This window comes from Phaethon lepturus, unplaced genomic scaffold (genome assembly GCF_000687285.1).
Source record: "Phaethon lepturus isolate BGI_N335 unplaced genomic scaffold, ASM68728v1 scaffold1764, whole genome shotgun sequence".
Taxonomy (NCBI): Eukaryota; Metazoa; Chordata; class Aves; order Phaethontiformes; family Phaethontidae; genus Phaethon; species Phaethon lepturus.
The window spans coordinates 1-26,005 of NW_010532442.1; the positions used below are offsets into that span (position 1 = coordinate 1).

Genomic DNA, 26,005 nt, shown 5'->3' on the forward strand with positions numbered 1-26,005 from the left:
CCAGCGGCGTCGGCTGGTGTTAGATACGTGTTGAATGTTCCACGTAGCGAAGGTAAAAGAATCCCTTAACTCCCACGTCAGATGCTTTAGCTCCGTTACACGCCACGTTGCCGTGTGCTGGCAGCGTCTGTCCCGAAAGCTAGTGTCGTGGTGATTTCGGTAGGTGCTCTTTCAGTTGCGAACAGCTAACCCGTCTGCTCTGCGAGGATCACACTGTGGGGAAGTAAAATTTTCGGTGAATATTGCACAGTAAAAGGATTTTGCTCCTCTAGCCTTCTGTACCTATGCTCTCTTGTAAGAGAGATGCGGTATCAGAGCTGTGCTGTTTGCAGAGCTAATGCATGGAACAGGAGTTCTTAACAGTGTTCAGAAATGCAAGAAATAGATATTTTTCCATTTAAAAAAAAAAAAGCTTATTTTGTTCTTCAGTTAACAGTTTGGGCCCTATGTCCTAACGGGGTATAGGAATGTTATAGACACCCTATTCTAAGTGGTTTATATGTTTCAGTTTCATCTGTAGTAAGTTAGATGATGACAAAATTCGCATTTTTATAATTGGTCCACTTCCTGAATTCTTTTATAGGTGGATTATATGTTTCTTTGGATTTTAAAGAGCAAGTGGAGAAGCACCACAACTTTCTTTTTCAATTACAGCTTTAAGACATCCCTCAATCTGGATTTTTACCATGCGGTTCATAACTCAATTGAAGATGGTACTTGTGCTGTAAAGAAAATATTACTTAAAGAAAACACAACTTGCTGTGCTAAAACGCTGTGTTAATTGTCCATATTCTTATTGAAGAAGATGGAGAATCTGTGATGTGGAAACAGTGAAGTAAGCTTAAGTTACCCATGGTTGTTCTTGTGTTCTTGAAAAGGTGTGGCAGGCTTTAATAATTTAAAGCTTGCTTATGTAACACATCCAATTTAGATGTTGAAGGAAATTTTACCTTGATTTGAGCTTTGAACTTTTATTTTCCCCTTTAATGTCCAATCAACAGTTTTCACTTAGTTACAAAATCAAGATCTAAAAGCTTTGTGTGAAAACAAGGCAATAGACTTCCATACAGAAGATTAAGGATGGAAGTGGTGGTGTGCTACCTTTTGTTTAAAAAAAAGAGAAAGTCTCCCTGTCCAAGGGGGTAGCAGGGGGGGATTCACGGTTCTCGATCCATAACTCATAGACAAGTCCTTATACTGGTAAAGGGGTTAACTTGTGCGTCAACTTAGATGACAATGTTCAAAGAAGTGCAAGGTATGATTTGGCCACTGCTACTTGGTATTCTTATCATGGGTTGACAAAGTTAGGCATTTTCTGATGGCTTCTGATGCTGCCGTTCTGCCATATACTGGTGTTACTGCATGAATGAATAGTCTTGTGTTACGGTTTATATGCAGATCAGGCATGTAATCAATCACACCAGGTAGCTGAACAGTAGAACAGGCCTAATTTGTAAGACAGTCTGAAATTTAGCTTTTTTTAACACTGTGAGCCATAGTCTTTGGTCTCCCCAAAATTCTGGGAGAAAAACTCTTGCATTCACACAATGGCTTCTAATCACGAATGAAGACGGAAATCTGATTTATATGCTGAAATGAATTTAAAAGTACAAATGAATGAGATCTTTATCTTTTGGTTTCCATAATGTTAGTGAAATTATAACTTGGGCTTTTAATTTTAACGTTCTTTTGTTTTTCTAAAGCATACCCTTCTATGAAAGATAACATTAGAAATTTTTTCTGGTATCTTGATGTAAGATATGAACATATCTGTGAGTAGCTTTATGGATGAGATGTAATAAAACCTGATAGTGCCATTTGGCACCTTCATTATGGAGAATATAATATTGCTTTTTTGAAGCTGGGATTTTTTCACAAGGCTTTATCATTACTTGCAAGTAATAAAGTAGTTTGTCTGTTTTCTTGAGTGCATTGCTTTGGTTGCCAAAAAAAAGCTGTTTTCAGTGGAAGTTTTGCGTGACAAAGATGGATGAAATGTATGTGAAAGTTGTCCTGAAAACTTGGTGTCCAGTGCTGTCACTTTACAACAGTTAAATTTAATTAGTCCCTTTGTGAGAAGAATGAGTTACTGAAGGTCATGAAGTATCATGGTTAAAAAAATGTACCCGTGTCCCAGATACAAAAATGTTTAGGTCTTACAGTATCTTGAGCTAGAAGAGCTCAGAGGTGAGTCAGGTGTATTGAGGGGATTGTCTGAACAAGAGAATAGGAAGCTGACAGCACCCTCCTATATTATGCTTTTTTGCTTCTGGCAAATTTCGTTGGACAGGGAGGAAACTACTGGTAAACACTGCAGCCCTCTTGCTCATCTCCTGAAAATATATTGCTGTCTCTAGCACTTCATAGCCTCCCTCCTTTATCGCTTAAAACTACATATTGTGGAACCAAGAGTCCTGATTGTTCTCCTGGTGAAGTTCTAATTTCTGTTGAAATTCTTGTTTCAAAGTGTCATTTGTATTTTCCATTGGAGAAGAGTTATAATGTCACAGGAGAAGGATCTGGAGTTTCTTCAGCATAATGCTGCTTGTTGGGGGCATGAGACTATTTATCTTTTTAAAAAAAAAGTAAAAAAAACCCTATTAAATACTTGTATTAATAATATAAAATTGTTATTATTCATAATGAGATGTGGGTTTGTTTGTTTTTTTTAAGAGCACCTCACAAGTTTTAACTGCTGTAATACCCTTTATTAGCATCCTTTGAAAAACAAGTGTTTCAACATGTGATTTCCAACCAAAAATTCTTTGGCTGAAGGTGGTGTTCTATGCTAACCTGTCTGGTTGAAGGAGTTCTGCAGGATGTTACCAAATACTATATAGTGATTCATAGGGTTTTATGCAATTCTAAAAATAAAGGCTTTGTGCAATTTTCTTAATCCAGACAAAGACAATAGATAAAAAAAGACCATTTTGATAAGTACCTAGCAATACAGACTTCTGAAAGTTAAGTGTCTAGGGTGTACTTAATTCTCTGTTCACATTTTGTATATAGTATTAATATCTGAGCTCTTGGGAACCAGGTTATTTTAAATCTTGTCAAGCTGTGTAGCTTTAATGTCTTGCTTATGTTGCCAGCCTGCTTTACGCTCACTGTGGGCTTTCCAGGCTGCAGCCAACACCTGTGGAAGAGAGACTTTTTAAAGGGAATAGAAAGCTGTCAAACTGAGAGTCTGAGCCTGAGAAATTACCCAAGTAATTGTATTCAACACAGAGGTTAATCTATTATTAAATCAGACTGAGGTATGAGAAGTATGCTGTTGATAACTTCTATATGTCATAGTAGTGTCATAATGCACACACATGCATTTTTATGACTGCCTTGCTTCACTGTTTTCTGTTATGGTAGTCAGTCACGAGGCAGGAATGATTATGTAGAATGGTCATGGTGTGGTGAGGAAATGCAATAGAGAAGACACTAAATTGCTATGATGACCCAGTTTCTGTTCTTGGCTTTGTCACTGGTTGTCTATATAACCTTCAGTGCATTTGTTTAGCTGTCTGTACTTTCACTTCCCAAGCCTCATATCACTTAAACAGATGTGACCTTTCATTAGTTGGTAGTGGAGCTTCACATTAGTGGTTCCATCCAAACACTGTTGTAATACTTTAAAAAAAAAAAAAAAGTTCTGTGACATGGAAAGCATGGGCTAAGACTTGAGATGAAAACTTTTTTCCCTCCTCATTGAGTTTAGAAGTTTTGAAGGACCTTATTGTGGTAGTAGATTTAGAGGGTGTTTTCCAAATATATTGAAATGCGTTGTACCTGAAAGATATTACTGGCTGTGGAAGGCTAGCTTACATCAGGGCTGCCATTCTCTCATCACATACTGTTATCAACCCATTCTAGAAATGCATGTATTCATTTAAGTGAACTTGGAGACCTGACTGGTTTCTGAGTTTTTGAAATTAGTGTAATATTTCTCTGAGAAGAACATGGACTATTTGGAGACAAAGAAAAAAAATTGTACCTCTAAGAGGACAACTATGATTTTTTCTCTTTGAGACCAGTTATAAGTGAAAACACTTCCTTATAGGAATGAAGCAATTTAACTACAGTTGGTCACTGACATCTCCTCATCCCACTGATGTTAAATCTTGTCTACAAGGTTTTCATATAGTCATAGATACCTGGAGAGTGAGACGTGGGCAAAGATATTCCAATTCTGTTTCCTCTCCTCCTGGTATGGATTGTTGCTGAAGATGATGAATTAGCTTTCCCGTTAGTAAAATATGGAAGTTCTACTGTTACCCCCTTGAGTTGGAAGGCATGAAGAATTGTAAGTGGTGAGAGTAGGAAGGGGGCCAAAGCATTTTTAATGTGTTTGGGTTTGTTGGATTTTTTTTAAGAGTACGTCCACTAGAGAGCAGCAAAAACCTGTATTCCTAGAAGCTTTGACTATTCGGCTGATCAGGCATTGTTTTCTGCTTTTGAGGGAGGGGGAGAGTAGCCTCAGAAGGAAGTAGCGATCTGTTTATGCCGAGGAATCCAGTCAGGTGTGTGTGACAGTGTACTGTGTCTTGGCAGGGGACTAGAACATAGTGGCATTAAACTGGAACAAGAGTATAAGTTCTATGAAATTGCACTCATTGGGAATTCTGTAGCAAAAGAGAGGTGGGAACAAAATGAATGAGGAAGGTAAGATACCACATGCTTTATTTAGTCATAGTGGTGCCTCTACAACTTCACAAGATCAGGAAGTGTAACAAGGTCAACCCAAATCTCACTTTTCATTTGGCCTCTGTACAGAGGCACAATGTAAATATAACTTGCAGAATATCTGCCTCTTACTGTAGGCATTCAGATGCATGCATAGTTACAATGAGCCAAGAATATTATTTAAAAAAAATCACGGATGAAGCAAGTGAGATAAAGGCCTGCTTGTTAAGAAAGATGAAAGAAATATCAATGTGTGACTATTTCAGGCAATGTTTAATGGGCTAAAAATAATTTGTTCAAGTGTAAATTACCAAAGGCACACCAACAGGAAAATAACTGTTAATGTTCTCATAGTTAAATTCTGAATAATAAGACTTTCCTTACTTCTCTGATGGGGGGTGGGAAATTGCATCTAAGAAATTTGTTATATCTTTTCTGTAACAGTAGAGGATGATTGGCAATAATTTGTTTTGATTCAGAATCTTGGGGGAAGGAGGCCTTTTCAGAGAAGGGAGTACGACTTAGAATAAAGACTTTGAGATGGAATGTATATTTGAGATCAGATCACCATTTAGCTAAATCCATGACATCCAAGGATAGAGAGGGGTGTAAAATCTCAGGCAATTCAGGTGGTTATCTTAAGCTCTTGAATTCAAGTGAAATACCACATTTTGGATTTTGGGCTGTCTTTGGCCACCTATTAATCCTCACGCCTTTGGTGTAAGACTTTTGTATGTACCCTTGAAAGAGGCTTGTTTATGGCTCAGTGCATTTTTGTGTTTTGGGCATTAATGTTTAAGATTTCAAACTTGCCTAAATTGCTGTACTTTAATTTTTCTGCATGCATGTACACAAGTTCTATGCTAGTTTTTGCTCTCCACAGATGAATAAATGGAGTCAGAGTGTATTGATATTTTTATTGTTGCTGCTGCACTGGTTTTTGGCTGCCTTTGGTCCTGTAAATGCAGGAAGGAATGGAGAAATTTGATGTAGTAGTCTTCCTTCTCTAAGAACTTCTGCAGTTTTAAAGAATGAAACATGATCATCTTGGACATGATTAGTTTGTCATTCCAAAAAAAAACTGCTTTCCTCCCTGTGCCCACTCCTTTACTAGTATAATTGATAGCTTTAGTAAACTAGGAACTTGAGTAATGTAAGGCAATGTTTTCCTGCGGCTTCATAAATAATGAGTCTAAATGATATTTTGCTTGTGTGAAGGTACGTTCTCAGGTCCTTCAGGGTTTGTTAGTGAGGATTAAGCCTTTATATGCCCATTCCTTGGCACAAAATTGAAGCTATCAAATAATGTATAAAGTATTAAACTTGGATAGCCAGCAGCGTCCTATTTGTCACTTATTAAAGCTAAGCCGTGGTTAGCTTGCTACTTACTAATAACCCATGGTTATTGTGAAAAAATAGCATTATTTGTATTGGGTTTTAAAATAGCAGAATTGGCATGCTGTAGAACATACAGGATTATTAAAAGTCTAGATCTTTAGTATGAGGAATTGTAATGGAACTGCTTTACCTGGAGGAACATCTAGGCTTGCAGCCTTTCTCTTTTAATACATAATTCTTATAAGGAGAGATGACTTCAGCTTTAAATTTGACTTTCCTTCGTCTGCTCATCACCAAATTTTTTTTGTCCCATGCAAAAGCCTTGTAGTGTTCTTTAGTGTTACAGTTCTGTGCTTATGTAATCAAAAAGATTATAGGCCTCATAGTGTTTTGATCTTTAGTCATTCAAAGTGTTTCTCAACTCAGAAAATGTACCAATGCTAACATTAATGTTTTTTTCTCAATACAGCATTACAGTGTTACTGCCATCTATGTACAAAAGACAACTTTACATGTGTGACAGATGGGCTATGTTTTACCTCAGTAACACGAACTGCAGACAAAGTCATACACAATAGTATGTGCATAGCAGAAATTGATCTGATTCCCCGAGACAGACCGTTCGTTTGTGCCCCCTCCTCCAGAGATGGAGTCATTACTTTGCCTCATTGTTGTGACAGAGACCACTGCAATAAAATAGAACTTCCAGTTCCAACACCAGGTAAGGGGTTTTGGTATATTTGATTTTATTTTTTTTTAAAGAAAATTCTGTAAGGGTGGAAATTTCAGTTTTGAAGTTGTAGGTGAATTTGAAGGCCTAAAGTACATCTTAGATTATGCAAAGAAAATTTCAAGATATTTGGAGCAAGTAATTTAATCTTCTGGATGGGGTGTTAGGGCCAGTTTTGGAGACTTATATGCAAGTTAAATGAAAACTGTGAGTAAGCACGTAGTTGCTTTTGTACTTTGTAATTTTGATTCTTGAAAAAGTTCCTGTACAAAAGTTTTAATAATACATCGAAATAATTTGAAGATAACTGTGAAATACTAGAAATTAAGTTGCATAATGATGAAACTGTTTCTCTTTTTCTTTTATTTTTACTATCAGGCCCTACTCCAGGGAAACCAGCTTCTAATCTAGGACCTGTGGAACTAGCTGCTGTCATTGCTGGACCTGTCTGCTTTGTCTGCATTTCACTAATGTTGATTCTATATCTTTGTCATAATCGTACTGTAATTCATCATCGTGTGCCAAGTGAAGAAGATCCCTCACTGGATCGTCCCTTTATATCGGAAGGAACTACTTTAAAGGATTTAATTTATGATATGACAACTTCAGGCTCTGGGTCAGGTAATCACACTTCTGTAATTACTCTGTTAAGAGGCATAATTTTTTTAATATTGTCAAATTTACTTAAACCTATAAATAACTGGAGAAATTAGTAGAAAAGCTATGTCCATGTAGATTCAATATATGAAAATAAGTGAAATAAACATAAGACTTGCTGCTACTGTTCCTCATCCTTCTGAGAATACGGTCTGATATGCAGGGATTATCATAATCAGCTATTAAATACTTTGTTTCCTCTGTTGGTAAGTCTTGGGTCACTTACCTCTTTGATCTGCACAGCATATCTGAATTACCATCTTCTGTGGTTTTGAGATAATTTGTGAAGTCTGTCTTTAGCTTCAGACTGAAAATGAATTTATATCTGTAGCTATTGGTATATGAAGAATATTCTGAATTCTAAGTAGGATTTAATATTTTAGCCAGTTCACTCCTTACAGAAGATATTTTTTCAGTTGCAAATAGCCATTTCTATGTGTATAGGATGGATGCAGTATGCAGACCACATCTGAAGAATTTATATCCCTTGATTTCATGAATTTTTGTTTTAATTCTGACTTTAACAGGTGTTGCTCTGGGAATATGAGGCAGTAGTCTGTTCACTGCATATAGTCTCTGCTATCACAATCCTGACATAGTTGCTTATAGGATTGTGGTGGTCTGTGTCACAGAAGTACAGTTTAACAGGCGTTGATAGGGAATGATGTGTCAGATAAATCATTATATATGTTAATCTCTCACCCATGTTAAGGAGTGAGAGATTCAATTGTGTACTGCAACCTGTTATCAGCCTTCTACATAAAAAGTTTAGCTAATTTAATACTGAAAATTATTCCTACTACTTGCAAATATATGTGCTGAGACATCGGTGCCCTTCAAGAGTACTTTCTGCAAAGAAATACTGGTGTTTGATTCTCAACTGCTGAATTCTTTAATTTCCTAGAATTGGAAAAAAATTATAACAACATTATGGATTCTGAACAGCTTTACCAGTTACTGCCTTTGGGAAAGAAATACAACCCAGATCCTTGGGTTTTGTTGTTATATCTTCACTGAAGAAGGTGAGGTAGCACCAAGTGTATAGGCAGTTGTTTCAGCTGAGAAAATTTTTGTGTGTCCAAATAAGATTTGATCATGATAGGATTAAGTTCCTCTCTCTAGAACTGGAGCTTTAGTAGTTTCTGGTTTACTAACAGTGATAACTAAATCAATGAAAGTGATTAATAAAACTTCCAATATATTGGGCTAGAACTTCATAAATGCAAATACTGGACTTATCCCTCCTAGAAAGAGCTAAGTGGAGGATTATACAGAAGTAAGAGACTTAGTAAGAGAATATGAAGTAGTCGAAGATTTACATTTCTTGGAATACAGGAAGCTATGATAGGTAATTGTTACACTATTAGGAGCATAAAACTCTTAATGTCTGCAGATACAGGCTTTTCCTAAAGAAGGCCAAAAAGAAATTGTAATTTAAAAAAAAGTTAAACCTTAAAAGAGCAGGTGTGTGTTCCATATGTATAAAAAAAATTTTTCACAGTGAGGGTGGTGAAACACTGTCACAGGTTGTCCAGAGGTGGTAGATGCCCCATCGCTGGAAACATTCAAGGTCAGGTTGGAAGGGGCTCTGAGCACCCTGGTCTAGTTGAAGATGTCCCTGTTCCTTGCAGGGGGTTTGGACTAGATGATCCCTTCCAACCCAAAGATGATATGACCTTGTGATTCTCTAAGTAGTCATCTGCAATGTATTAGCTGCTATCACTTCAGGAAACCCAGGAAAGAAAGGCTTTACAGTTTCCCTGTGAAACTTTGTTTAGTCATACTTGTTTTAAAATACTGTCTGGTTGACAGTTCTCTTGTAACTTCTGTAGATAATCACAGCACTTCCAGCACTTTCTGCATGACTACTTATCAGAAGTCAGGCCTACGATAGCGTTAGTTCATACTTAGTTGTCTGTTGGTCTTTATTTCTTCACTTCCCTTCTGGCCGCCTTTCCTATGGTGCTTTTGAGCCTATTTTCATGTCCGTATGGAGGTAAAAAAAACTATGGAAGTACTCCTTCAAAAAAAGCTCTTGAAAAGCAGGGAATCCCAGTTAGAAGAACCTTATGATTCTTCCTCCAGAGCAAATTATTAGAAACTACTGACTCTTCCCTCGCCTACTTACAAATTACACTTCAAGTAAAAGCAGCATGCTGGGGAATTACTTAAGTTTTCAGAGCTGCAGGACACTCAAGCTGGTCTAGACTCCCAGAGCACCTGACCTACTATAATATTTGAGCATTGGCTACTTATGGCTGCATCAGAGGAAGAAAACCAGCAAATATGGTTGGATTTTATGCTTGGAAGACAAAGTCACGTTCCCTGTAAAACAAGAAGACTGGATGTTTCCTTAAGAGTGATCTTTTAACTTCAGCTGCAGTGAGTTCCATGCTCAAGTGTTTGTAAGACATGTATTAGCCTTTATCATGTTCTGTACTTACCTTTTGTTATGACAGTGGGATAGGAGGTGCTTCAAGTCTTTTCTGTACTGTTGGCCCCATATATGTATGTGCAACGACTTGTATTGCTTTTTCTCAAAATTAGTCAATTATAAATTCACAGTGCCCTAGCACTTGAACTGATAACTTTCTTGTGGCCTGAAATATGCCTACAGCAATTGAATCGCATTGAAATATATGTTTTAATTCAGACTCTGGTACAGCACATTTAAAATTGAGAAGACTATACATTTATGAAATAAACTGGGGTGGGGAACGTGGCCACTGAAGGGAGAAAAGTCAGAGCAGCTAGTGAAAATAGTGCTTAACACTGTCAGAAACTGAACTATGTGAAAGGGATGCTGTTGGGGCAAGAGGTTGCAAGAAATGCAATGGAAATGTACAGAACAGACAAAACCAGACTTAAGAGGCACAGCTAAGGAAGTGTTTGTTCTGGTGACCTAAAGTAAATGTTCTGCTTTTAAATTCATGCTGAGGGATCAGAAGAGCTTGTAGTCAAATAAAAAACTGGTAGAATCCTTTTTATTATGGTATTCTATGAAGAGAAGCATGTAAAACAGAAGTGATCAAAACTCTAAAAATGAGCTTCCTACTCGGATCAAAAGGGAAGTAGGATTCATTTTCTGCAGTGATGAATAGTAAGCTGTTTTTAATTATTCAGTCTTGATTTCTGTTAGTAATGCCCTGTTGTTCCATGACTAACAAGACCTGAAACAACTAGAGGCTTGATGAAAGGAATTGATTAAACATCTCAAATAGATCCTCCTGCTGAATCTAAGAGAAGGATTGTGAGGTGTCTTGGAGCTGAGAATAATTTTTCAGATTGTGATGCAAATCTCTAAATATCAACTATATACTGTATAGACAGATTGGGATGCCCAGCTGTTACTCTCCAACTCAGAAATGACAAAGTTACTTAGTGGTAAGGAAATGGGAAAAACTGCCTAAAACGGGGGAGAAGCTTTGATTATTTTTGATAGGTGACTTCAAGCAGGAACTTAAAGTGTTTAGAAATCCAAAGGGTCACAAAAAATCAGTGTAAAGTTGAGTCAGTTGAAGTGAATGTAAAACTCCTCAAACTTATCTGTGGTTCATAGAAGCTTGAAGAGAATGAGATTTTTCACAGTTCATGGGGCTGGGTTATTACTCTTCAGAGAAGGGCTTCTGGGCAGCGAGGTACAAACAGGATCAAAGTTCTAGCAGCTGCTTTTGTTGGCTGCCTTTAGTGCTTTAGAACTTAATTCCTTAATTCCCAAATTAACCAAATCAGGTACAAACTTCTCATGCATTGAACAGTCATTGGTCCGAGCTAATCAGAGTACAGTTAAGTTATGAAAGAGAAAAAACTCTTTTGTTAAACTCTCAGAAGGCTTGAGGATGCCTTATCATTTTCATACATAACAATGAAGTATCAGGGTTAAATTGGATGACCGTGGCTGAATAAAAGATGCTGAATGTTATGGGCGGCTGTTGAATTTAACATGAGCCTGAATTTTCTAATCCCCCTGATTAGCGAACTGCTTGTCATCTTTCTTCATGAACAGTTGGGAAAAAGCTCGACTCCAAGAGCTTGAAGAACAGTTGTGCCCAATGGATATGTCAAAGATAAATGCTGTAGCTGTCTCTGGTGAGCCACTTTGCAGGCAGTCCAGTTTGTAATAAAGCAGTTGCTTTAGTTCCTCATGATACAGGGCTGTGTTTCCTCTATAGCAAAAAGAGGAGACCACTCAGTTGCAACAGGAGGTCTGCAAGGAATTCTTATGGATGTAAGATAAACATGGATTCCTATCTTCTGATTTTGTTCAGCAGCAGTAATGGTAAAAAGCTCAGTTGCAAAAACCAGAAGCAAGTGGAATCTTTTAATATTTTAAAAATATATAGGAGCAAGGTGGATAGATCACAGCAGGGTTTTTATTGTACTGTGACATGTTAATGGGATGATTGGGGGCTTGTAATGTGAAATTGAAATGCTTTGTGTCTGGAAGGTTTGGCGCTTAGTATCTGTTTAGAGGTTAGCTGATAGCCTTGGACATCTTTTTAAACCAGAAGGGATGTCTGTGAATGGTACAGCAAGCTGAGAGCAGTGCATCTGAAACTGAAAATGTACAAACAGTTTTCTGAAACAGCTGTAGGAAAAAGAAAATACTAGGCATATCATCCCTTTCAAGTATACAAAATCTGCTTGTGTTTAACACCTGTCAGTGGATTTTGCAGTAGTATATAAGTGCTAAGGAGGAAGCTTTTGCTGGCCAATAAAGTAAAATCTTACATTTTCAGGGTTGAGTTTGGTGCTGTTGCTGTTCTAGTCTGGCCTTTTCTGCATTTCAGAAGTCTGTCCCTAAAGAATGCAAGTTAGGCTTCACAGATGAGCCTTTATAGTCTGGGCACACAGCACAATTGACCTGGGGACAGCTATTACAGCAAAAATTTTAACTTTCTCAGTAGGAATTATTGCAGCACCTGACAATGATTAAATTAGTGGTACGGTGTCCATTCTATCCTCTTCTTCAGGTAAGTATATTCTCAGCACAGATCATACAGAAATTTTCTGTAGGTCTGGAAGTCTTGAGGAACACCGCTGAACACTGTAGTGTTTTTAAGTTGCACTGCTCAGACTGAGACACAAGTGTATCAATGCTGCTGTCAAGATCAGATGTCCTTCTAGAGCTGTTATTAGCAAATAACATCCAGAGATGGACAGGACCTAGTTATAAATCCCAACTAATAGCTCAAATATTCTGTAGTATAAGGGAATACAATTGTTCTTCTATCAGTTATTGAAACGGTGTTTATGGAGTAACAGACAAAACACTTCACAAAGTTAATCCTGTACCAGAAGAGCTTATTGTGAGCAGACAACCTGGCTGATGCGTTCATCCTGCAGTGTAGTATCACCACACAGTTCTGTGACAAGCCTTGCAGTTACAACAGGAAGGATTTAAAATAAACAAAAACCTCATCCTGGCTGGGGAGTGCAAGTGCTGCTGCTTTGTTGTATAAACTTACTGAAGCACATTATGACATGCTGTGAGTTGAATGCATGTAGATGTTCTGAATCTGCAAGTATAATTATAGTGAGGTGCACAAGAATGGCCTATAAAATGAGAAGGTTGCATTACAAGGATGTTTTCCAATTTTACAGTGGCTTGAGTACTACCAGGCTACTGGCATATTTGGGCATGAATGTGAACATTTGACAGTTGGCGTTGCTGATAAGCGTGATTTAACTTAGAAATGGACTGAGTCATATTTAGTGATAAATCAAGTAAATTAATCAGTAGCAAAAGTGCTCTTGAATTGCTTTGCCAGGAGAGTTATGGGCAGATCCTTTTCTTAAAAAAGAAACAAAACCCCACAACCAAACACACACACGCACACACACAAAAAACCCACCCCAAAAAAAAACCTCAGACCTGGTCCAAATTGTTTCATGGTTTGGTTTTGGTTTTTTTCATTAAAATAAAACTTTATGGATCAACAGCTGTCAATTCTAGATTGAAAGGAAGGTTGTGCCCTCTAACAACTGTAGAGGCAGTTTGTGGGATAGTATCTTTGAATACTTGTATAGCTGGCCTTTAAGGTTGAAGGCAGCCTCTTACCTACATGCTTGTTAGCAGTTCATAAGCTGTTAAAATCTTGAGAGTTTATATGCATTCTAAGAGAAATATCTTAACAGAATATGGATCTTATATTTAGTGCTTACGATATAGTGCTTATTTTGCTAGAGTGATGTTTAAGGTTAATGTTAAATCTTCTTTTTAGGTTTACCTTTGCTTGTGCAAAGAACAATTGCAAGAACTATAGTACTTCAAGAAAGCATTGGTAAGGGTCGCTTTGGAGAAGTCTGGCGAGGGAAGTGGAGAGGAGAAGAAGTTGCTGTGAAGATCTTCTCTTCAAGAGAGGAACGCTCATGGTTTCGTGAAGCAGAAATTTATCAAACAGTTATGCTACGGCATGAAAACATTCTTGGATTTATAGCTGCAGACAACAAAGGTTAGTGATGCTGTGAATTCATTTTGCTGATGGTGTACCCCGTCAGAATAGATGGTAAATGGAGGGGAAAATAAAGTTGTGAGGATCCAATTAAGAGTAGCAAAAAATTTTGTTACTAGAGCATTTCAGGGTTTGGCAGGCTTTTATAGGTTTAATGAAGGGAAAAAAGTACATATTCCTTTTTCTGGAAAGCATGCTTTGTTTAAATATTTTGTAAAAAATATTGCATATTTAATGAGGTATAACTTCTGCAAGCAAGTTAAAGTACTGGCTAAGTTTTTTATCGAAAAGGAGATGCCTTATCCTGTCAGCCCACACATCTGCTGAATACCTGTACTTCCCTTATAGCCTGATAAAATAAGTGTGTGGGACCAAAAGAGATCATGTCTAATATTGTTGTCCTAATAGAAAGCGGGAGGTAGAAGATTGGTTTTTAAGGCTGAGATGAGACGTTATTAATTTAGAGCTCCAGTTAGAAAAGAATTTGGGAAAAGGTAATTGATGATTTGTTCCCAGTATGTAAAAAAGCTGTACCCGTTTCCTGATGTTCTCCTGATAAGCCTTTAAGTATCCACTAAGAACAGTTTAACCATTTCTTTTCAACTTCATTTGTTGCGGTTTTAGTTGGATGACAGTTTCTTGGGTTTTCCTGGAGTCCAATTTAAGGCACAAATTTGGCAAAACCAACAAAAGGTTTTTTATTTCTTACGTTGAGGGGAGCTAAATGTTATGCTGTTTCGTTTGGTCATTTTAATCTGAAGTAACATGTTTTGCCACAAATGGCCTTTGCCTTTTTTTTTCCTGAAGAAAACATTAACAGAAAATTATGTCACTTTAGGGAGGGGTCAAGAATCCACACATCGTGGATTTAAAGGGCTCTCAGTTTTGTGGGAAATTTCTAAATGGTTTTAGCATAGTTGGAGTATACATGTAAATAGGATTATCTTTAATTATCAGTAGATTAATTTCAAGTATCTGTATAAATCTGTAGAATTGGAACAGAACCCAAGAGGTTGTGCAGCACGCTTCCCTTCTCCAGGAAAGGGTTAGCTATAGCTAGCTTGTTCTGAACAGATGTTTGCGCAACTTGTTAACCTCCAAGAGCTTGCAGATCTGCAGCATACCAAGCAACTTTTTCTGCAGCTTATTATGCTTACCATTAGAAACTGTCTTTCATGCCTAAAACTGTATTGCATATTAATAGCACCGGTGAGAACTTGAGTTTGTTCTGATGGACCTAGTGGAGTATCTGTAGCCTGGGTTTAAAATTAGTAGATCACTTGCATTAAAGACGTAAATGAAAATTCATCTCTGCAGAAGCCCTAGTTACTATGTCGCATTTATTGCAATATATCCTATATGCTTTTACCTTAGCTATAACTTTTCAGAGGATCTTTGGGTTGGAAGGGACCGTTAAAGGTCATCTGGTCTACGCCCCCCCCTACAATGAGCAGGGACATCTTCAACTAGATCAGGTTGCTCAGAGCCCAGTCCAGCCTGACCTTGAATGTTTCCAGGGATGAGGCATCTACCACCTCTCTGGGCAACCTGTGTCAGTATCTCACCACCCTCATTGTGAAAAATATCATCTTTATATCTAGTTGAAATGTACCCTCTTTTAGTTTAAAACCATTACTAGTTGTCCTATCGCAACAAGCCCTGCTAAAAAGTCTGTCCCCATCTTTCGTATAAACCCCCTTTAAGTACTGGAAGGCTGCAATAAGGTCTTCCTGGAGCTTTCTCTTCTCCAGGATGAACAACCGTAACTCTCTCAGCCTTTCTTCACAGATTAGGTGTTCCATCCCTCTGATCATTGTTGTGGCCCTCCTCTGGACCCTCTCCAACAGGTCCATGTGTTTGCTGTGCTGAGGGCTCCAAAGCTGGACGCAGTACTCCAGGTGGGGTCTCACCAGAGTGGAGTAGAGAGGCGGAATCACTCCCCTCAACCTGCTGGCCACACTTCTTTGGGTGCAGCCCAGGATATAGTTGGCCTTCTGGGCTATGAGCGTGCACTGCCAGCTCCCATCCAGCTTTTCCACCCGTACCCTCCAAGACACTCTTGGCAGGGCTGCTCTCAATCCCTTCATCCCCCAGCCTGTATTGATACCAGAGGTTGCCCTGACCCAGGTGCAGGGCCTTCCATTTGTCCTTGTTAAACCTCATGAGGTTCACATGGGCCCAATCTTGAGCTTGTCCAGGTTCCTCTGGATGATATCCTATCCCTCAGGTATGTCAACTGCACCACTCAGCTTGGTGTCATCTGCAAACTTGCTGAGGGTGTGCTCGATTCCACTGTCTGTGTTATTGATGGAGATATTAAACAGTACTGGTCCCAGTACCAGACCCCTGAGGTACACCACTTTTTGCTGATCTCCCTCTGGACATTGAGCTGTTGACCGCTACCCTCTAGCTGCAATCCTCCAACCAATTCCTCATCCACCCAACAATCCAACCATCAAATCCATCTCTCTCCCATTTAGAGAAGGATGTTTTGGGGGACTGTGTCAAAGGCCTTACACAAGTCCAGATAGATGACATTGGTAGCTCTTCCCTTGTCCACTGATGTGGTCACTCCATCACAGAAGGCCACTAGGTTGGTCAGGCAGGACTTGCCCTTGGTGAAGCCATGCTGGCTGTCTCAAATCACCTCCCTGTCCTCCCTGTACCTTGGCATAGCTTCTAGGAGAATCTGTTCCATGATATTCGCAGGCACAGAAGTGAGGCTGATGGGGTCAGTAGTTCCCAGGTTCCTCCTTGGTACGTTTTTTAAGAATGGGTGCAATGTTTCCCTTTTTCCAGTGTCCAGGGACTTCACCTGACTGCCATTAATTTTCAGATATCATGAAGAGTGGCTTGGCAACTACATCAGCCAATTCCCTCAGGGCTCTGGGATGCATCTCATCAGGTCCCATTGACTTTTGCATGTTCAGGTTCCTCAGGTGGTCTTGAACCTGACCTTCTCTTACAGTGTGAGAGACTGCCAGTGAAGACTAAGGCAAAGAAATCGTTCAGTACCTCAGCCGCCTTATCTGTTGTTACCAGTCTGTCAGTCTTGCTCATCAAGGGGGGTACACTTTGACCTTCCTTCTCTGGCTGATGTACCTGTAGAAGCCCTTATTGTTTGCATCCCTTGCCCACTTCAGCTCCAGCCACACCTTGGCCGTCCTGACCCCATCCCTACCCAACCAGGCAGTGTCCCTGTAATCTTCGCAGGATACCTGTCCCTGCTTCTATTGCCTCTGCATTTCCTTCTTGCCCTTTAGTTTGCCCAGCAGGTCTTGACTCAGCCATGCTGGTCTCTTGCCTTCGCTTCCCAGTTTCTTACACCTGGGGATTGAGAGCTCTTGTGCTCTATGGAAAGTGTCCTGTCCTTTAATTTCTGCCAGCTCTGCTCCCGTGTCCCTGAGGTCAGTTTCCCAGGGGGTCCCTATTAACTGAGTTAGTCAATATCAAACTTTTAACAAGATCTATCTGTAGTTAAGCATACCAGTCTCCCATTTGGCCTAAAACTCATAGTTTGTCCCAAAAATACACTTGACTGCTGTGCAGAGGAAGGTTTCCTAAACAAGTGGGTTCCTATAAATAATTTCCTGATTGCTGGCTCAGGTTCCAGGTACAATAGGATGAAATTCCATATGACTGGGTCATCTTTAGGTTCCTTGTGATATAATAAGATGTGATTATAAAATTGTTTCTGGCTTCTATTGTTAATATGCTGTACATCCAAAGGAAAAAATCCTTAGTTGATAGGTCATGCCATTATTTGGGGGTTTAGGGCAAGGTTCTTCTGTTTTCTTGAACTAGTTGGTAATTGGTTTAAAAAAAAATGGATGAAGATGTGTTTTGAAAATGCTGCTATTCTTGACTCCATCTTCTAACTGTCTGAGCAGATGTGGAAAGCTAGATTATTTCTAACCCACCAGTGCAGAATTCTCAGTATAACTCTTCACATTCTCTCAGTGAGGAAATAGGTACACACCATTCTTTCTGGGTTAAGCATTCAGAAGTCCTGAATATTGAAGGATGTTAATACTTCAGCTTCTGTTTAGAATACTCCCATTAAATGGGAGAACATAGAGGGACCATGAAGGAGGTAGTTCTTTCGGTTTAGCAGGTGTCCTATCATGATACTCTGAAAGGAGTAAGTGTATCACAACAGGGTTTTAGAGACCAATGGTTTAAAAACACCTATTAAGTATTTCATTGTAGATGCTGGTGCTAACTGATAAATGCTTATTCTGTGCCAGGTGCAAGATGAAGTATTAGTTTACAGCAGTAATAGCTGTGAAGGATTTGCATCCATTTCTCCATAGGGCCAGGCTGTTGAATGCATTCAGGAGTTACTACAGCCTAGCTGGAATGCACAGTCATTAGAATGTAAGAATCTGACTGTGTGTCTGAGACCTTGCAAAGATGACTACAGAGAGAGAGCAGTACAAGGAATTGCTTGTTGCAATCCTAATTCAGTGCTTACTGAAAGCTTTGGTGATACATGGAGAAGGATTCTCAGGAGTAGGTTCTTGCGTATCTATCATGAATGCCAAGGACTTGTATCTCCTGACATTTAGTTTGTGGAGTAAATGTGGGCCAGTGTTGTGCTGCCTTTCTCACTACTAGTAAAGGCATTAAGGAAAGTGCTTAATGAGAAAAAAAGTTTCTCTTCTCAGTACAACTGCTGGGCAATGTCTGGTTGGTCATTGTAGTTGTAAAATTGGGGGGATGCTTCAACTGGAAGGGTGCATGTATAGATTAGAAAGTGTTTACAAGCACAGATAGATCAGCTAAGTTAGTGGTGTTTAGCTCAGATAGTGGAGTCATAAAGCTTGTGACTGAACTACTGTCTTCCCTCCTTGTTCTGCTATGCTGTCTAGACATTCCACGTGCCTTAATGGCACATCTCCTCCTGTACTTCCCTACAGCTGTATGGTGTTCAGAAGGCTGCAGGAGCTGGTCCAATCTGTCTGCTTTCCCATCCCAAAATTTAGTGGGAAATAGGTGTTGCTGTTAGGCCAGCTTGAGGGCTGAGAAGCAGTATATGATTTTAACTGCAGTTGTGTTCTGTCTGGCTGGCACATTTGTGTTCTGTGTAGCTCTGTACTTTGCAGTATATGCTAACTTTCACATACTGCCAGATCAGGGAAATTACTTTCTAGGCCATGTGTTGCCATGTTTTGAACTGTCTAAACAGATATGTTTTGGGTGTTTCTTTCATTTTGTTCTTTCTAAGCTAGATACTTAATTGAAAAGTATATCAGGAACTACTTATCTGCATTGTTCTACTAACAGAAGAGTAGTGGCAGCAACCTCTGTTTACAGTACTAAAAGTTTCCCTGGATTAGCTGTCTGTAACCATAACTGTCTGTAGTCATGTTAGAAGTAAGCTGTAGTCTTGTATTTTCAGATAACTTTATGCACTAAAATACGTTGGCCTCTCCATTCCTTCTCTTTGAAAGCTGCACTTCCCTAGGTGAAAGTTTTGTGCAGTCAGACTACCTTACATGGTAAGTAGACCCCCAGGAATGATGTTAGGCAACATGCTGTGGAGAAACAAGCAGAATTCCTTCCTCTTGAGAAAAGTAGTATCTGAGCCATTTATTCTTTTTTGAAGCTCTGGCTTTAGCTTGAGAAGAAGGAATTTGACTGGAAAATCTTGCTAATCTACACAGCTAAGTGCTTTTCATCAATTTAATCAGATTACTATCTCTATGTGATGGAGTCAAGCTGTTTCACTAACAAAATACCATTCCTCTTCCAGCTACAGTGTTTTCCCTGACATTTCACTGAATATCTCATTTTGAAGAGTTCTCTAGTTATAGATCCCATCTGTACCTGATCTTTTCACTGCTTTTTTGTCTCTCTTCTCTGTTACATTAGCCTTTTTTGGCATGCAGATAATGTATCCCACTCTTTGAAACACTTTACTATGTGACACTAGAGAACACATGCAGTTAGGAAGTTTCTGTAATTTTTTAAACATTCAACTTGGAACATAAGTCTGTGGCTCAAAACTCTTGTACCAAGCAATACTGTCACACCTTAGAACCTAGTATTTGGTTTAAAAACAAGCATGTGCCCAGTCCAGATTTTTGTTTTGCTAGTACCAATGTGAAAAACGCATTTTTCACTTAAGTGAATTCAGTCAATTCAGTTTTAATTGGAACTTGATTATATATTTGATAAAGCAATTTGTTATAAATGCATTTCTTCAAGAGGCAGCTTGTCTAAGATGGATATTGCTTGGACTTTGCTAATGTTTTTTCTCAAACTTAATGGGTCTTCTAACTATGAATTTGAAAGTTAATTTACTCAGACTTTAAAATTTTGTTAGAACTGCAAAAGAAAAACTTTTTACTTCTGAGTGATTTTGATGGTCTAAAATACTTTCAGGTTTCTTGCAAACAGATGAAATAACCATAAATAATCTCTTAAATAGGTTTCCAAGAACATATGTAAGTATTTATAGTGTTCTTGAACATTCTGAAATTGCTTGAGATTCTTGATCATGGTGCATATGTGAACTAAATTAGGTTACCTTGTCATGGAAGGCTGTGCTACTGTATGTAATTACTATTGAGTGTAATTACTTTTTCTTACCTGATAAGCAAGTCCTGTGATGGAAAGCTTCATGGCAGATGCTGTTTATTGTGTGGCGAAAAATACTTAGGGTCAGATTAATTATTACCTGGTAATAATTAACTACTGTCAGTGGTGTAAGACAACTTAAGTTCATCGTAATATGTTCTGCTTAAATTGCTAAATGAATGTGTAGCTTGTCAAATATAGCAAGGTAAAGAATGTAGTAGGTCTAATGTGCTAGCTGGATGCTATACTTGCAGACAAGCAGAAATGCAGCAATAATTAATATTATTCATGTAAGCTTGGATGTAACACCATCCTTTCTTAAAATATTTTTGGAGATCCACAAATATGACATACAATAGGAAATAATCATGGCTCCTTTCAGACTGCTTAGTAAGCCCAACTTTGGAAGGAAGGTAAAATGGCCTGAATGTTAAGACTTGCAGGAAATAAGATAAAGCTGAACTAGAAGGGTCTGTAATCAGCAGCATATTCTATTCTTAGGTGGGAATCTAGAGTTAAGAGGGGGGAAGAGTTTAATGCAAAGATACTGTGAGCTTGGTTCAAAGCAATGATAATTCTTCAGGAACTTTGATGTCTTTAAAAGATCTGTTTGAACACAATAGGTCTGGTAGTCTACTTGAAATAGATTACTAATTTCCCTACTTACTGTTGAGTTTAGATGCCTGCTGAGGTATCCCATTCATAAGAAACATGACAAGAAATCAAATACAGGATTAAGCAATGAGTGTGTATGGTGTTAATGCCCAGGAGAGGATTGTTTCAGGCTATGTAGGGTCATAACTGGTGAAGCAGTAGACTAAAACTGAGTGAAGAGAATATTCTGAACTGATTAAGTTCGTTTATTTTGAACTTCAACAGCTTTTTGGAGCAATTTGACTATATGTATTTGAGAGCACCTTTTATACTCCTGTGAACACATGCCTGTTTCTGACAGTTCTGTAAAACTGGTTCAGTGAAGCTAATACTGTTGGATTGACTTTTCAGAGACCATAATTCTCTTTGGAAAAAGTCATATTTAATAGTATGCAGAGTTCTACAAGTTCATGCCTGGATATGTGAAGTAACAAAACAAGCAGCAGTCCTAACTATGAAATAATTGAAGATTTTTTGAAATCTTTAATTTCCCTGTTTTAAAAAAAAAAGCAAAGCTTAGGACCCACTTTTGTGGGTATGTTATAAGAAGTTTCCCACTGCAACAGCAGATTTCTAACAGTCTTTTACAGGTTAGAGCATTTGACTGCTTTCTTCTGCCTGTTTAAATGAACAACTTAGTTGAGACTATTGTGTGAATGTAGCAAGGCAGAATTCTTGTTCCATTATAAGAATTGCTTGAATCTAGATTAGGCTTTCATTTCCCTACTCTGAAGCGTTTGGTGGTGTATTGGGTTTGCATGGCAAGGTTTTGGTAGCGTGGGGGCTACAGGGGTGGCTTCTTATAAGAAGCTTCCCCTGTGTCTGATGGAGACAAATGCCAGCCGGCTCCAAGACAGACCAGACACTGGCCAAAGCCGAGCCCATCAGTGATAGTGGTAGCACCTCTGGGATAACATATGTAAGAAGGGGGAGGTGGAGAGGCAACAGCAGTTGCAGCTGGAGAGAGGAGTTAGAATATGTGAGAGACAACGTCAGACACCAAGGTCAGTGAAGGAGGGGAAGGAGGTGCTCCAGGTGCTGGAGCAGAGATTCCCCTGCAGCCTGTCGTGAAGACCATGGTGAGGCAGGCTGTCTGCTTGCAGCCCGTGGAGGTTAACAGTGGAGCAGATATCCACCTGCAGCCTGGGGAGGACCCCAAGCCAGAGTAGGGGGATGCCCAAAGGAGGCTGTGATCCCATGGGAAGTCTGCACTGGAGCAAGTTCCTGGGAGGACCTGTGGACCCATGGAGAGAGGAGTCTGCATGGGAGCAGATTTGCTGGCGGGACTTGTGACCCCTGGGCGACCCATGCTGGAGCAGTGTGCTCCTGAAGGACTGCACGCTGTGGAAGGGGCCCAGGCTGGAGCAAAGAACTTGCAGCCTGTGGAAAGGACTCCCAATGGAGAAGTTTGTAGAGGACTGTCTCCTGTGGGAAGGACCCCATGCTGGAGCAGGGGAAGAGTGTGAGGAGTCCTTCCCTTGAGGAGGAAGGAGCAGCAGAGACAATGTGTGGTGGACTGACCGTGACCCTTATTCCCTGTACTGCTCAGGGGGGAAGAGGTAGAGAAAAAATCAGGAGTGAAATTGAGTCTGGGAAAAAGGAGGGGGGGTTAAGATTTGATTTTATTTCTCATTATCCTGCTCTGATTTTGATTGGCAAGAAACTAAACTAATTTCCCCAAGTTGAGTCTTTTTTGCCTGTGATGGTAGTTGCTGAAATGATCTTTCCCTGTCCTTATCTCGATGCACAAGCTTCTTGTTACACTTTCTCTTCCCTGTCCAGCTGAGGAGTGATAGCCAGGGTCAACCCACCACAGGTGGCTTTTTAATTTTTTTAAGTTATTTTTAATGGCATCACTGGCCTCCTTAGAAACACTTAAGTAGAAGGGATGCTTGAAAGCTTTCCTGCTGCCACCTACATGCTTATTTAAAGATAAGCACAAGCACTTATATAAAGGTAATTTCTGTCAATCAGGTCAGGTATTGTGTGACCTGGCTTGCCCCCCCCAACACTTTCTGGGCCAGGTGTGTTCTTTGAGGTGAGTGGAGGAAAAGGGGAAGGAAACATGAGAACCTTCTATTTGGAAACTAAACATTTTTCAGTATGTTTATGATAGGAACTAACTTCTGAATTCACTTTTCCATCCTATTCTTTGTATTTAGTTCCTGCATATGCATTTTGATAATCCTTAGGGACACCTGCATAATGAGATATCTTTTTGGCTTTTACTGAGTTTTCTCACTTGTTCTTTGGGAATAGTGGCTGTATAATTCGGGATAGAAGTCCAGCTGAAATCTTTTATGGGATAACTAGTCTTTAAAAGAGATGAAAGACTTCTCTTCTACAAAAGTAGTTAGCTATAAAAACACTTCTCAGATATGCCACATGAGAGTTGCTTTTATAACAGAACAAAATTGGAAAATACATTTGGTGGCAGGGTTGTTCTTTTCTGGGTATATTTCTACTTCCTAGGTTAAAAAAATGGTTTAATAATATGAACAGTTTAGTTCTTATCTGTCACGTGTACACTTGGGATATCTGCAAATGTATTATGGCCTGTCTTGTTCTTAATTGTTCAATGAAAAATCATACAGCAAACTGGTTTTCTCATAATCAGTGTTTTTCACTCTCTTTACCCTTGTGCCTCCTGGAAATCTCAGTTTTTGGCCAGCAACTTAGAGGTCACCAGAGGTGGGATTTGACTTTTGTTTTTGAAGTAATATGTCAAATTGCTGCTTGCAAGCTTCTGTTCCAGGAGGAGAAAATCCACTAGCTGCTGGTAACTGTGGGAATTGTCTCCCACGCTGAGGCCAGATAGGTTATGAGAAAACTGAAGGAGTTACGGGGCAAAGCCTGAAAGACTGTTTTTTGTTTGTTGGGGGTTTTTTATGGGTAGCCTGGACAATATTGTACTAGACCAATAGTGACAGGATTAGGTTTGCATCATGCATTCAGCACTGTTCCCTCTCAAGCAGAAAAGTTAGGGGAGGGCAGGGCCTGGCTAATACCATGAATAGTTCACTTTGGAATCAGTGACATCATCTTTCAACGGTTTTTCTTTTAGTTTAAATAAAAGAATACTCACTGAGCTGTTCAGAAAGCCTTGCATGATAGTCCCAGCCCTTAGAGGCATTTAAATGTTACAGGGATAGAAGTAAAGATTAAGAATCTAATTGGCTGAGGTTCCTTGCAAAACATAATTTGTACTTCATAAGCATTGTATAGAAGTGGCATATATGGTTTGCTTGTCTTTGTGTATATGTGTGGTATTCATGCCAGTGTTATTTTGCAGACAATGGTACATGGACTCAGCTGTGGTTGGTGTCAGACTATCATGAGCATGGATCACTCTTTGATTACCTGAACAGGTATACAGTAACAGTGGAAGGAATGATAAAATTAGCTTTGTCCACTGCCAGTGGTCTTGCTCATCTTCACATGGAAATTGTTGGCACACAAGGTAATCTTAAAACTCTTCAACCTGTCATGTAGATAATACTGGATTTGTTTTAAAATGAGACATATGTAGCTTTTTCTACTATAAAACTCTTCTTAATTAGAACATTCAGCCTTTTCAGGGTGTAGTTGTTTTGCGCACAGCTACTTATTTGTGTGATAAGACAGCTGAACTCAGCACAGATACCCAAGTTAATCTCTTGTGGAGTTCAGTGACTTGAAAAATGTTTCGTTGGGACCTGTAATTTCTGAACTAATAAACTTCTTAATTTGGCAGGCTTTTTACCTTCCTTTCTATGATATATCCAGGCCTTTCTATGATATATCCAGGTTTTGTAATGTAACAGTCCTTCCTATAAAATACCTATTAAAAGGCACTAAGTAATGGTGCCTGTAGTATCTTAACTTTGATTTGAGACAGCACTATGGGTCTGTTTCCAGAGATATTAGGAACTTTTTTGTGGCAAGTAGTATATGTATGCAATAAATACTTGCAGGAAGAGGGAAAGGAGCAGTACAGTGGAGTAATACGGTAGATGTTTTAAGGCACGCTTCTGGACAGCCAGCCAGTCCACAATGAATGATTTCAGGAGTCACCTTGATGCACATAAAGCAGCAGAACTAGAAGGAATTCTGTAACTTTAAGCAAAATCTGCATCAGGCTTAGAATAGTAGGAGTTATGTTTTTTACAGATGTGTTATTTCTATTTTTTTCCATTACAGGCAAACCAGCAATTGCCCACAGAGACTTGAAATCAAAAAATATATTGGTAAAAAAGAATGGAACATGCTGCATTGCAGACCTAGGATTGGCGGTTAGGCACGATTCAGCTACAGACACAATTGATATTGCCCCAAACCACAGAGTGGGAACAAAAAGGTAAAATCATTAATGTGGTGTCAGGCAACTTTTATAATAAAATGCTTTGTTTTTTTCTTGTCCCATATAGAAGACTTTTGCGGATACAAACACAAGTAGCAGGAAAATACAAATAATGGCAGGTAGACTTCCTAGGCACTTCCTTGCCAGCTGGTAGTTTAGTTAGACAGTATGTGCTTAAAAAGCATGCTAAATCTTGGCACCTATCACTAGTATGTGTAAAATACCAAAAACTTGCAAAATATTTTAGGGAACAAGTATATATTAAAACTAGGAGACTTCATGAATGACAGTTTTAGAGACTTCACTGCTATATCTTTATTCTTTTTGCTTTGTGTTGCATGGAAGTGTTGGCTGCAGCCCAGTCTAAGGTGTAAGACAGGATACTGACAGTGGTAGTAAAAAGCTGAATTTTTTTCAGTGTGAAGCCTATGTGGTAGAACATACCAAGGTGCAAAGTCTTGGACATCGGCTTTCATGGGATCATATTTTTGAGAGAAATAAGAGAACTTGAAACAGCAGTCATCTTTGTCATATAGTGCAAAATGGAATTATCAATGCATGAGTCAGTGTAAT

General features: G+C 39.0%; 1 protein-coding gene across 2 annotated transcripts in view; it reads left to right on the forward strand.

Annotated features, from left to right (window-relative positions):
• Window positions 1-1,318: 1,318 nt before the first annotated feature.
• Window positions 1,319-26,005, forward strand: part of TGFBR1 (transforming growth factor, beta receptor 1) — a 34,275-nt gene continuing 9,588 nt past the window's right edge. Inside the window, exons 1-6 of one of the 2 annotated variants that reach the window (XM_010284816.1) lie at window positions 1,319-1,352; window positions 6,485-6,736; window positions 7,124-7,366; window positions 13,627-13,857; window positions 24,386-24,553; window positions 25,273-25,429. In XM_010284816.1, coding sequence (XP_010283118.1) covers window positions 1,319-1,352; window positions 6,485-6,736; window positions 7,124-7,366; window positions 13,627-13,857; window positions 24,386-24,553; window positions 25,273-25,429 — 1,085 coding nt within the window. The remainder of the gene's footprint in view (window positions 1,353-6,484; window positions 6,737-7,123; window positions 7,367-13,626; window positions 13,858-24,385; window positions 24,554-25,272; window positions 25,430-26,005) is intronic. The other variant, XM_010284817.1, reaches the window with a different exon arrangement.